Raw genomic sequence first — 11,855 nt, forward strand, 5'->3', positions numbered from 1 at the left:
CACTGGCAAGAATTTATTTAAGAAAGTTTCTCTTACAGTGGATTTTGACTGGCCATATCTTTTTAAAGTCCATTGTCAAAGAAAGTGGGTTATTAGTTGGGGTGACCTTGCTATGAAAACATCTTTGATACTGACTGTAAAACAATTATAGTCATCACAGCAGCCGAGGCTCACAATAAAATTCACAATGTTCCAGTATGAAAGATTATTCTGAACCAAAAGCAGTGTCTGCAATACATCTTTCTTGTCTAATAGTGGTTCAGTAGTCTAGGTGATTAGGAGACAAAACACCGTGAAATGTAGGCCTATGGTGAGAGAGAGAGAGCAGCTGAACACCTCAAACCTCAAACTCAAAGATGGTTCATCGAACATCCTAACCATTCTGTGTTCATACACATTCATTTTGTCTGTCAGAATCCATCTACATTGGTTCATTATACATTTTACAAATTGTTTGTCTGAATGAATGCCCTGGTCCCCGTCCAGCTGTAGCTGCAAAGAGCAGACAGCTGTGTCTGGCATGTTGGGTGCAACATATAGACGTCATATGTGTGTGTAAGTGTAAGAGAGAGAAAAAAAAATAATTTTGTCGTCTTTCAACACCCAAACTGCAATCAAAAGATTATTTATCTCTGGGCTTCGGTGAGCTTATGCCATGAAACGAAAGACTCAGAAAAACTGTTCGGTCCTTGGTTCTCATGAGGTGTAGCTCGGTGGTTATGTAAACAAGGCTGCAGTTAGTGTCACTGTTTGTTTTGAGACTTTCTAGAGAAAACCTCAACTGGTTCAAGGGGAAACAACCTCACTAACATCTGTGCTGGCCTTTACGAGAACACTCAGCCATCCAGTTTGTGGTTCACCCGCACACACACACACACACACACACACACACACACACACACACACTCTCACGCACACACACTCTCAAATGCAGACATGCACTCAAATGCAGATATGCACTTGAGCACACACCTGTATGCCATTAACAGTGGGCCTAAAGATAGGTTATCATGTCATCCTTTTAGGGCAAAATAAATGTGCAACAATTTACTGCAGAACATTTTACATAGGCACAAAAATAAGCAATAAATGCGTAAAAATTGCACCCTTAAAGACAGATGCAGTCAAATGAGTCTGAGGCTGTAAGGGCGATACACTGTCACTGGCACAACTCGGCTCTAGATAAGTTTGCAGTAGAGGTGGGAGCGTTCAGGCAGTGTGAGCAGATCAACCCCATTATGACAAAACTAGTCTCATGTCACAGATTCGCTAGTGAGGCTCCTACACCTGGGGAAAGACGGTGCATGTATTCGCTATGGAAGTGATCATATCATTCCTCTAGATGAAACATCAAACAGTGTTTGGGTTGTTGCCTTTTAGAAAGTAGGACAAACGGCACGGTGGCAAAACAACATCAAGGTGCACGGTAAGGCACAAGACACACAAAAAAAGCTATATTTAGAGTGGAACTCCATTTTCCTAACCCCAAAGTGTGTACCCTCCTCTCCACCCACTCTTTCCTGGGCTCTCTCTTTTTCTATATAAGCTCTATACCTCTGTAAATGGGTTACCCCCATGCAGCCGCCCACGCATCAGGTACAGTATGAAAACCTGGGGCATCCTGTTATGACTTCTGGTTTCCTGTTTCCTGTAAAAAATACAGCGCCCCCCCCCCCCCCCCCCCCCCCCCCCCCCCCCACACACACACACACACACACACACACACACACACTCATATACTCCCCCACTGCTCAACCCCAGATGGAACAGTTTGGGGATCAACTACAAACACCCTACTCCAAAAAAATATAGTGTGTGTGTGTGTGTGTGTGTACTTATGATCCTGGCTTAAGTATTTGGGAAAATGTATTCAATAAAAATATCATACTGCCACTTTGATCCACTATAAATTACATGGTGTCATGCTTTTACTCTCTATTCCCCAACAAGAACATCCAACATTTGAATGTATTTTATGGGCTGTGTATCGCAGATAGCGATGCTGTTTAGAGTGGCCGTAGTGCTCGGCCCTGCAACACATATACAAAGCCACAGCACAGCAAGGAAATCATTAGGCTGTAAGGTGACAGGAGCAGCTGCTTTTCCCATCCTTCATAAGATTAATTTGTTTTTATTTCACGTATACGTTTTCCCCTTTTATGTGTGAGAGAGGAAGATGTACAAGTATCAAGGGACCACTGAAACAGCAATAACAGCGGTGTGTGCTCGTGTGTGAACTGTAGGCCCCGCTGTTTGCCAAAAATATCAAAATAACATTGTTTGTGACACATGACATGCTGCCACTGCAACCCCCCTGCCAGGATACCTGAGCCTCTCTCTGCGTCTCTCTCCCCTCCCTCTCCATCTCTCTCAACAGGGGTCAGCCACATCACTCTTAATGAGCAGAAATCTCTCTCCCTTCCTGTGGTGGCTCTAGCTTGCCGTGCTGAATGCTCAGTGACGGTGTACACACTGTTAATCATCTCGCTACAAACTCACCCCCCCCCCCACCTTTTTTTTTCTTCTTTTTTTACCCCTTTCATGCCACCGCTTCAATCTGCGCTGAAACAGTTTCCCTATCAAAGAATTCCAGCGTATTCATTATACTGCGTTATCCATTCTTCTGATTATTCATCTGTTTTGGACGGGCATTGTCATCTTGTTTGTGTTTGATGTGTGGCTTACAGCTGCATTATTCAGAAGATTTCAATATTTTTGGAAAAATATATAACGATAATTTCCTCTGTTTGTTCAATAGGGCCTGTGAACCCCTCACCATCCCCTGGTTTCACGAGGCACGGAGAAAAAGCACAATACCATCCTCTTCTTTTTCCTCATTTTCGGCTCATCTTCCCCTCCCCCTTTCTTGCAGATTGGAATTCATTAGCAATCAAAGAGCCACTGACAAACGCCCAATCTTAATTACCCTCTCATTTGCATATTTGCATATTAATGACTGCAGACTTTGCTGTTTTTCTGCTGCAGTAGAGTCCCCCCCTCCCATCACCATCCCTTAGACTTAGCCACCCCACACACACACACACACACTGCAACACCATGTCTTTCTCCCAGCTCAAGGCCTTCCCCTCTCAGCCTGAAGTTGATAGACATTCAAGGAGACATTTCATTATCACTCCAGATATGAGCCAAACAGATGAATCACTATGCCCTTCATTTATATGGACGACTGATGTGATGCATTTCGGCGATGCCTTAGTTTGCAGCCCTGTTCTAGCTTTCTTTCACAATATTTACTAGTCAACTTGGTGGCAATAATGGATACACAGTACACAAGGCAGTCTGCAGAATTTTTGAAAAGATATTTTGCTATTTTTGGTTGGTATGTAACATGATGGTAATTTTTACCACATCACAGATACCGAGGCCTTCCTGCTGTGCACCTAATGTGCTTCCCCCTTCTGGTGAAAAGAGTGTAAAACACAGAAGTGATATTTTGGCAAATGAAGACATCGTGTTCACATGTGACAATACATACCATTTATTGACAATTATGACTTTATAAAGACAAAGCTTTTGATGGTTTTACCATAAAACCCATCTCTGTCTTTAAACCGTTATTGGGAGGAGGAAATACACAAAGAGAAGAAAACAAAGGAGCGAAAGGCCCTCATCCTGCCAGAACACAGGATGCACTTTCATGGCAAATCCATGTCCTGTTGTTTACAGTATAACATACACACAGAAATGACCGTTTGTGTTCAACTCAGACTGCTCAGTCTCACGATGCAGCTCGCTCAGAGATAAAAGCAGTCTCATTACAGCAGGTACTGGCTAGGGCTGCGTTTCTATTATGGTCAACAACTGCCTCCGCTCCACTGCAGCTAATCTGAGGCTACCAGTACAAGCTGAGGAAACAACCCCAACATACAGTGGGAGCAGAGGGCGCACTCGGGATTGGAACATTTACTTACTTATTTTCATTTTTGCTTGGACATGAGGTTCATGCTAAAATGTTTCTAACATTGTGCTTCACCTCAAGACATTTCAAAATCTGAAGAAACCAGAGTCAGATCAACAGAAACTAAAATGCAAAAAAAAGTCAATCATCTCCTGCTAACAAAGAAAAAAACAAAACACCTGCCCAGTAAAGTATATGCATCCTTACATATCTGAAAGTATTTGCATAACAGACATGAAAACAAATCCATATATGTACCCATCTGTACACGTACAAATGCCTAACCATGATTGTAGTAATAACTGGGGTGATGCGCTGCGACACACACTCTGAAAACAGAGCAATTTAGATATGACAATGAGAAAGCAAAATGGTAATCAAAACATCTTACAAAAATATTAAGTGCGGCTGCTCATATTCCCAAGTTATATCTCCTCTGGCTTTGTGACAGAGTACGCACAACCAGCTTGTATGACTCTGCTGGATGAATAAAAGCTTCATGGCATTAAGACAGCCACGCAACATAAACTGTCTGGGCAGTGCTGAACACTCGGCATGGTTGACCCTCCTGCAAACGTTAGAATTCACAACTGGTGAAAGGTTCCGATCTAGCAGCTATAGAGATATGTTAACCCCCAAAATAAGTGATGTACTGGCCCAACATCCAGAACCGAAGATAAATGAGTTATGACCAATGTCCTCTCTGTTGCCAACATTCATTCAGAGGAAACATGGTACGATCAGTTTAACTTGTCATGGATAACAGAAGCACTGTAGACTGATTTTCAACAAAGGATGTTGATTGTAGATATTTTCCCCTCTTGACACGGTTGGATCATCAACTCTCTTACACGTCAGCGGAGTCGATTTGATAGATGGAGCCTTCAGAGGTTCACCTGAGGGAGGAAGTGGCGGACAAGGTGTATGCATGTGTGTGTGAGTGTGTGTGTTTGTGTGTGTGTGTGGTTTCAGGCAGCAGCTTGTTTATGTCTGTTTTTATGTGTATATACTGTGTGTGAGTGCACTCCGAGTGTGTGTTTAGTCTGCAATGCGTGTGGGAGTGCTAGGTTGGTTCAGCCCCATGGTTTTACAAAGCCAGCCAGCAAAGTCTACCTCCTCCACCTCAGACCGCTTGATAAACGTATGGTTCTGCAAAAAACACAAACAAACAAATAAACACTCAAGTATACATAAGATAGTGGACCCAGAAAACCAGCAGACTGCTATGGGTTTTACACCAAAGACAATTTCTTGACATGTTTGTGTGACAAAATATTTTGAACAAAATCTGAATAACTATAAACTAATGAAATCAATACAGTTGAGTGCTGTTATTTCACTTTACATTTCAATCTTAAATATAATGCAAAATTCACCACAAAGGAAAAAAGAGAACAGACTCCCAGTATGAACAAACCTATGCGCTACTGTTTAATTAATCAAACCTATTTAATTAACAAATGGACAATTATGCATTAGTTGCAAACCTCTGAGCCTACCATACACAGTTTTGATGCATGATATATAGTTATCTATTGTTGAACCATCAAGCAAGAAATTAAAGCTAATGTGATGGCCTGACACTTCAATCAAATCACAGTTAACTTACAGCTCTTTAACATAGCCAACCTTCTTCTTTACTGCCTTCAGGTTTGCACAGCACAGTCTTTTTAGATTTCAGTTTGAGTTTTTGCTGGTACCAAAACACTCAGCACACCTCTCTACCTCCTGCTCATGATAGTTTTTTCCCCATAGTAACTTTGCTCTTATATTAACTTTCTGTGATTTAAAATATATACAAAATACATCATTGTAACTTTCACTTATAAGATGCTCTGGAGGTGATGACATAAGACTCGAGAATTTGAAGTCATCTTTTCAGTGAATTGGGAGTAAGAACTTACCAGAGATTCACAAACTTTCAGGACAACTTTTTCCAGGTAGAAATTTAAAATTTCTATGCATTAGGCTGCACATGTCCCATCTGAGATTTTTGTTTTGTTGTTTTATGAGTTATTACAGAATTGCATGTGAGTCTATACTGTAGATAGGGAGATAACACATTGAGAACCACTGCATTCTGTATTTGACAACTGAATATAATGACTAGAAGGCATCAAAAGATTAATTCTTTCTACTGAATCCCCACCACCACACGCTATATTGACTTATTGCAGACATGTATGGGATGAAAAGTGGGGTTTTAGGGGAGTTTATACTGGGTGAGGTTTCTGTTTCTCGAATCACACCCCTTTGCTGTGCAACAGCGTGAGCAGCGACAAGAGCGAAGAGGAGTGGATTTGTTCTGTTGACTTTCCACTCTGCTCTTTGCTCATGTTAAATTACCATCACTCACTCCTTGCTCTACTCCCACTCTGCTCTCCTCACATGCTCTAATGGTGTTAGAAAGTGTACAAAGGACAGATAAGGCTTTCATACTAATGTATATGTTTCTGAACCCTTTGTGGCCTCCACAGACCCCCTGTGTGGTTCTCATTTCCCAGTAAAGCATGAATTACACCTTAACGTAACTGTGTTTAACCGCAGTGCAGGTTTGGCAGAGCTCAATCTACAAGCAAAATCTGATCTGACAATCTGATATGGCATGTGTTATCAAAGGGACAACTACCACAGCAAGTAACAAGTGTAAAAGGCGCAGAGGAAAGTTTCAGTAGAAGTTTAAATTCAAACTTGAGTCATACTCTAACTGAGGAGTCAAACACTCACCATCAGCATTTTCAGGTCGGCCCTGTCTGCTGGGTTTTTGATGAGACTGTAGAGACACACAGGAGAGAGTAATCTTTCAGCAACTGCTGTATCCATCCATCAAGTTCTACACAAAACATTGGCTTAGGTATCTTGTATTACTTCTGCTTGGCATATGTACACAGACAAAAAAAGATAACACACACACTATTCCCCACAGTGTGCTGTGTGTTATGTTTATGTATTGGAAATGGACAATTGAGCAATATTTACAGGCAAAGGTGACTCACCACTTTGTCACAAAATCCTGGAAATCAGAGGTGAATACGCCATGTGGTAGTTTGGGAGGGGGCTGAAAAACAGAGGAAAAGTTAAATGAACATGTGACTATTAGCACTGCAGACAGCAGAGAGCGAGTCCCCTGTTTTACAGCACTTTTTAAGTCATCTTTTTTCTCTGCTCCTTTCCTCTAGGATCATTGACCGATTAAACCACAGGATACCTGTGGCAATCTACTTGAACTGTTATTTCTGGCTAGCAGTAAGGAATGACAGTAAATGGTTTATGGAATCAGAGGGAAATTTGGTTTAATTTAGAGTTGTTCTTTGCACAATTTAAGTTACGTTGTCTCTTACCTCATTGACTATGTAGTCCAGGAGCTCAAAGATGGCCATTACTGGGCCGTGACCTAGAGAAGAAGCCAAGGTATGTTGAGGGTTAAAGTCACTTTGACACATAGTCCCAGACACACAGAAACATGCAGTTTGTTTGTTAAAATCTACATTTTAAAGCTACACAAGGCAAGATTTTAATCTAAAAATAAAATAGGGCAAATAGGGCGTAAATTCGCCCTAGCAGCAAGTGAGTGCTCTAAGAGAGAGAGAGAGAGAGAGAGAGTGTGCGTGCACGTGTGTTGCTCACCACTGACTGGTCTACCCGGTGGTCTGGGTCTGGGTGAAGTGCTGTGTGTCTCTCCCTCTGCACCGTCCAAGATGGGTCGTCCAAATATGGCCTCCAGTTCTTTAGCGTCTGGAGGAGGGATGGGGTAGCGTCCAATCGACAGCTCCACCAGGGACAGACCCATACTCCACACATCTGACTGTACGGAGTAGTGGGTTCCCTGCAACCTCTCAGGCTACACAAAAAAACATAGGGAAAGATATTGGGGTTTTAATGATTATTGCTCATTATTTGAATGCTGATCAATCATATGAATTAAAAGGATAAATAAAAAATTGTTGCAGTATTGAACTTGTTCAGAACTGTGTCAGTGAATTAGGCCTCAAAGTTTACATTAAAATAGTCACTATATTTAAATTGAGGCACAGGTTGGGTCGAGACAAAGTCCAGTGTGGGAGCATTTCAATTGAAAAGCCATCAAGGCTCATTTCAAACATTGTGATACAGTGTATGAATACTACTAGTAGCGGAAAAGAGTGGGTTGCTCCAACACAGGACACCTGTTAAATTAGACACAGGCTACAGCTAAGAGTACTGTGGAGGAACTAAACTGTCATCTTTTTCATTCTTAAAGACTTAATTGAGAAAGGGCCGACATACCGACATGTAGGATCTTGTCCCCACAAAAGAATTGGCCATAGAGTCTATGAGCTGTCCGCTGACACCGAAGTCACACAGCTTGATCTCCCCACGTGAGTTCACCAGTATGTTCGAGGGCTTCACATCTGGGTGGAAAATGGACATGTTGGAAAAACTGAAACAGACATGATGTGCCAGTATGCAAAAAGAATTTGTGCATGCAGGTATAACAAGAGAATAAAAAACTGAAAAACCACACAATTTAAGAATTCATACCAAGACCTGGGTCAGTGCTAAAATCTGATTGTGTATTAATTTTCAATTAATCAACAGTTTTTAAGTACTGTACATTATCAATACCAAATTAGGTAACAGACTCATGTGTTGAATCTTCTGACAGAAAGTGAAAGTTGTGCGTTTTTCTTTTTTTTGCATCTTGAGACGACTGGCAGCCAAAGATAACTGGTCGCTGAGCAGCCTGCCAGCTAGCCACGAAACAAACTATGCAAATTCCACCAAACCAGGAAAGACTAACATTACTCTTCTTAGACATTTTACTACATGATACATCTAGCAAAAATTAGTTTGGGGTTTTGGGCGTTGTACTCTGTATAGAAATGGCCATAAAATATTTTGTTGTTCCAAAAGGGTATTGGATCAGAGTAATTGTTTGACACCATATCAGCAAGTCAGCAGTTAAATTTATGAATGCAAAGAAAATGAAATAATTATAAAATAATATAAATAAATCAACATACTGTACACCAAGCTAAACACATATGTGGTAACATTTTTCATGGTTTTTGGGCATGTCTGTTCAGTAATTTGGCTAGCAGATGTTATCAGCTCATTAATAGAGGCTCAGGCTGTAGTTACGGTTGCCTAGCAGAAAAAGGAGGTTGCTAGAACAAAGTGACTATCTTTGTTCTAGCAATCTTTTTTGAATCTTTGGCAAGTGACCATGGTATAAACAGGATAATACAGGTGTGCTGTTAAGAACATATAATGAACCTTGCTACTGTGCATCATGCCTTACATATGTATAACAGCATGTAGTAAATTGGGTGAAAGTTTAATGATCTCCATGGAACAAAATGGGTACCTCTATGCATAATCTGATGTTTTTCTCTTAGGTAGGCAAGACCTCTCAAAACCTGTTTGAAAAAGGGGAGAAAATACAAAAGTTGATAATCATGAATAATCTCAATGCGGTAGTTAAGAGTCAGAACAGGTGGATTCTGACATGTAATCTGAAGTACAAAAAAACATTAGATTAGATTAACTAAGCAAGGTCCAAATAATGCAAAATTAATATTAATGTAAAATCACATAATATTACAATATTCTTTGTTGAAGACAATCATATACTCACAGCGATGCTGACTTTGCCCAGGATCTCCTCTGGGATCCTCCTGGCTTCTTTCAGCACCTGGTCCAGAGAGCCACCATCCTGCACAGCAGAGGGAGACAAGAAAGAGGCAGATTACAGAAGGTAGCAGGCGACAACCAGAATATCTGTAAAACTTGCCTTTAAAAACAGATTGCTTGCCTCACATTTAGCATAAAATCATGCTCCAGGTGATTTAAGATTATTATTTGCACTGTTCATCGACTGCTCTGTTTTAACAATGACTTTCTTTAATTTTGAATACCAAATCTAAACATTACACTAACACATATACATAAAGATGATGAAGAATCAAGTCATTTTTGTTCATTCTGTGCCTAGGAGTCCTGAGGGGGATGCAAGCGAAGAAAATTTCCCTACGGGGATCAATAAAGCATCACATTACCAATACTATTGTCATGTTCTACTACCTCCCCCAATACACACATTGTCATTCTGTCCACCATTCTCTCACCATGTGCTCCATGCAGATGCTGATCTCTCCGTCGCTGTAGAAGGCTCCATAGAAGCCCACAATGTAGGGAGAGTTACACTCATGCAGCACCTGAAGCTCTCTGATGATCTGGTTTCTGATAGCAGGTTTGATTTCTAGATGGATCAGCTGAGCAAAAACAGAGTATTGAGGTTTAATAAGCTGGTTATTGCATCACCTTTTTTATGAAAGGCTCAGAATGTCTTATTTTTGTACACTAAAGGTATATGCAATTTACACCAATAGAAACTGGAGGACAATTAGTATCAGTCAATTATCAATTAATTATCTGCAGCTTACCTTTCTGGCCATGATTAGGCCTGAGGGTTTGTGGCACACCTTGTTGACTACTCCTCCATTGCCAGCACCCAGCTCACAGATACGATGGAAATCGTCATCTTTCAACTCGCCCACCTTGGCCTTCTGGGTAAGGAAAGCCTCCAACCTTTTCTTCTGCTGTTCATCCAGATCCAGCTCTTCCAATTTTTTTTGTAGTGCTTCTAAATTGGCCCTGAAAAAAGGAAGATGAGATAGAGAAGGAATAAAGCATCTTTCATATTCTGCAATTGACTGACATGCTAGTCTATTGTAGCATATATAGGATAGTATATTGATGAAACTCAGTAAGCCAGCAGGGCAACTTACTCAGATGCAACATCAGTGTTGGTAGAGGAGGACAATCCATCACCAGTGGGAGTAATGTTTAAGGGCACTGGTTTCCTTTTAGGAGGCATGTTTACTTGCAGATAAACTCCAGACTGGGCTTAGCTGATTCTACCCCCCGAACTACAAATGGCAATTTATCAAGTAACGTTAACTGTCTATTTTGTAATGTTGCCTTGCTATTTGTATCCTTTCCCGTTTGATTTGTTATAAGACTAGGAATTGAGGGGCAAGTTTTTACGCGATGTTATCAGAACAATAAAATCATATTTTCTAAGCAGCAAACCAGCACAGTAATTTGCATGCTAGCCACCTTAATAATTACAAATGTATATTACCCAACCACGTTTGCTGGCAAAGTTACGTACACGTTAGGGTACGGAAACCAACTAGGTGGGCGAGGTAGGCAAAGGTGACATAAGTTAAAAGTTCAAGACTTTACACGGAGGTGGCCACAGATCCTAGTCAAATGAAGACTGGTGTTACACAACACAATCAACGAAACAGTAAGTTAGTTAAAACCAGAGTGAGGTACTATTAGCTAGTTGGCTAACGATAAGATACCGTTAGCTGGTTGACAATGTTTTGAAGAATGGGACGTAACGGTACTTAAACTGGCTAGCACGCTAGTTAGCATTATGATCGCTGTGGTGAATGGGTTAATTAAAAACTCAACTACGTTAAGCTACAACTTAACAGCAAACAGAATGATTTTAAAATCACAGCCATCACCAACACCATTTAGCTAGCTAACTTCATCTGGCTAGCTGTTGCATGATAGTCCTACTGTCACACCATGTAGCTTGATAGCAAGCGACTGTTTTACTGTCCAACAGCTTCCACTGCTGTTTCCGCCCCTGTTGTTTTAGTCAGAAACACGGAGCAAATGGGGCTGTAATCTGTTTGTTTATCCTCGCCCTTGTTCCTACTGGCAGGTGTGCGGCTGGTTGTACAGAGTCCCAGGATCAGGGCTGGGGGCGCGGCGAAGTACAGCGGCCCTCAGCACCGCGCATCGCCGGGTGTAACGTCACGACCACTCTCGCGAGAACGCCGGTGTTGACAGTCATGTGTGAGGTCAGCCCAGGATGGATTATTCCTGATGTATGGCAAAGATTTCTGTTGTTCACATCTTATTGGAAGACTGGGAC

The 11,855-nt window shown here is 41.3% G+C and overlaps 1 protein-coding gene across 1 annotated transcript; it reads right to left on the reverse strand.

Moving 5' to 3' along the window:
• Positions 1–3,500: 3,500 nt before the first annotated feature.
• On the reverse strand, positions 3,501–11,652 carry map2k2b (mitogen-activated protein kinase kinase 2b). Its single transcript, XM_071899597.2, has 11 exons — positions 10,690–11,652; positions 10,345–10,555; positions 10,027–10,173; positions 9,537–9,614; positions 9,267–9,318; positions 8,186–8,310; positions 7,547–7,760; positions 7,261–7,313; positions 6,916–6,977; positions 6,647–6,692; positions 3,501–5,068 (listed from the first exon to the last, which is right to left on the reverse strand). The coding sequence occupies exons 1-11, from the start codon at positions 10,776–10,778 to the stop codon at positions 4,958–4,960; spliced, it is 1,188 nt and encodes a 395-aa protein (XP_071755698.1). The 5' UTR covers positions 10,779–11,652; the 3' UTR covers positions 3,501–4,957.
• Between the last annotated feature and the right edge of the window lie 203 nt (positions 11,653–11,855).

Source organism: Centroberyx gerrardi, chromosome 13 (genome assembly GCF_048128805.1).
Source record: "Centroberyx gerrardi isolate f3 chromosome 13, fCenGer3.hap1.cur.20231027, whole genome shotgun sequence".
Taxonomy (NCBI): domain Eukaryota; kingdom Metazoa; phylum Chordata; class Actinopteri; order Beryciformes; family Berycidae; genus Centroberyx; species Centroberyx gerrardi.

What these genes read in the sequence shown, in the direction of transcription:
- map2k2b (XM_071899597.2), bottom strand. Translation starts at nt 10,778, where the DNA reads ATGCCTCCTAAAAGGAAACCAGTGCCCTTAAACATTACTCCCACTGGT. An exon ending in TGGGCAAAGTCAGCATCGCT is followed by an intron (nt 9,319 to 9,536) that starts GTGAGTATATGA and finishes TTTTTCAAACAG; the next exon opens with GTTTTGAGAGGTCTTGCCTA. An exon ending in TGGACTACATAGTCAATGAG is followed by an intron (nt 6,978 to 7,260) that starts GTAAGAGACAAC and finishes TCTGTTTTTCAG; the next exon opens with CCCCCTCCCAAACTACCACA.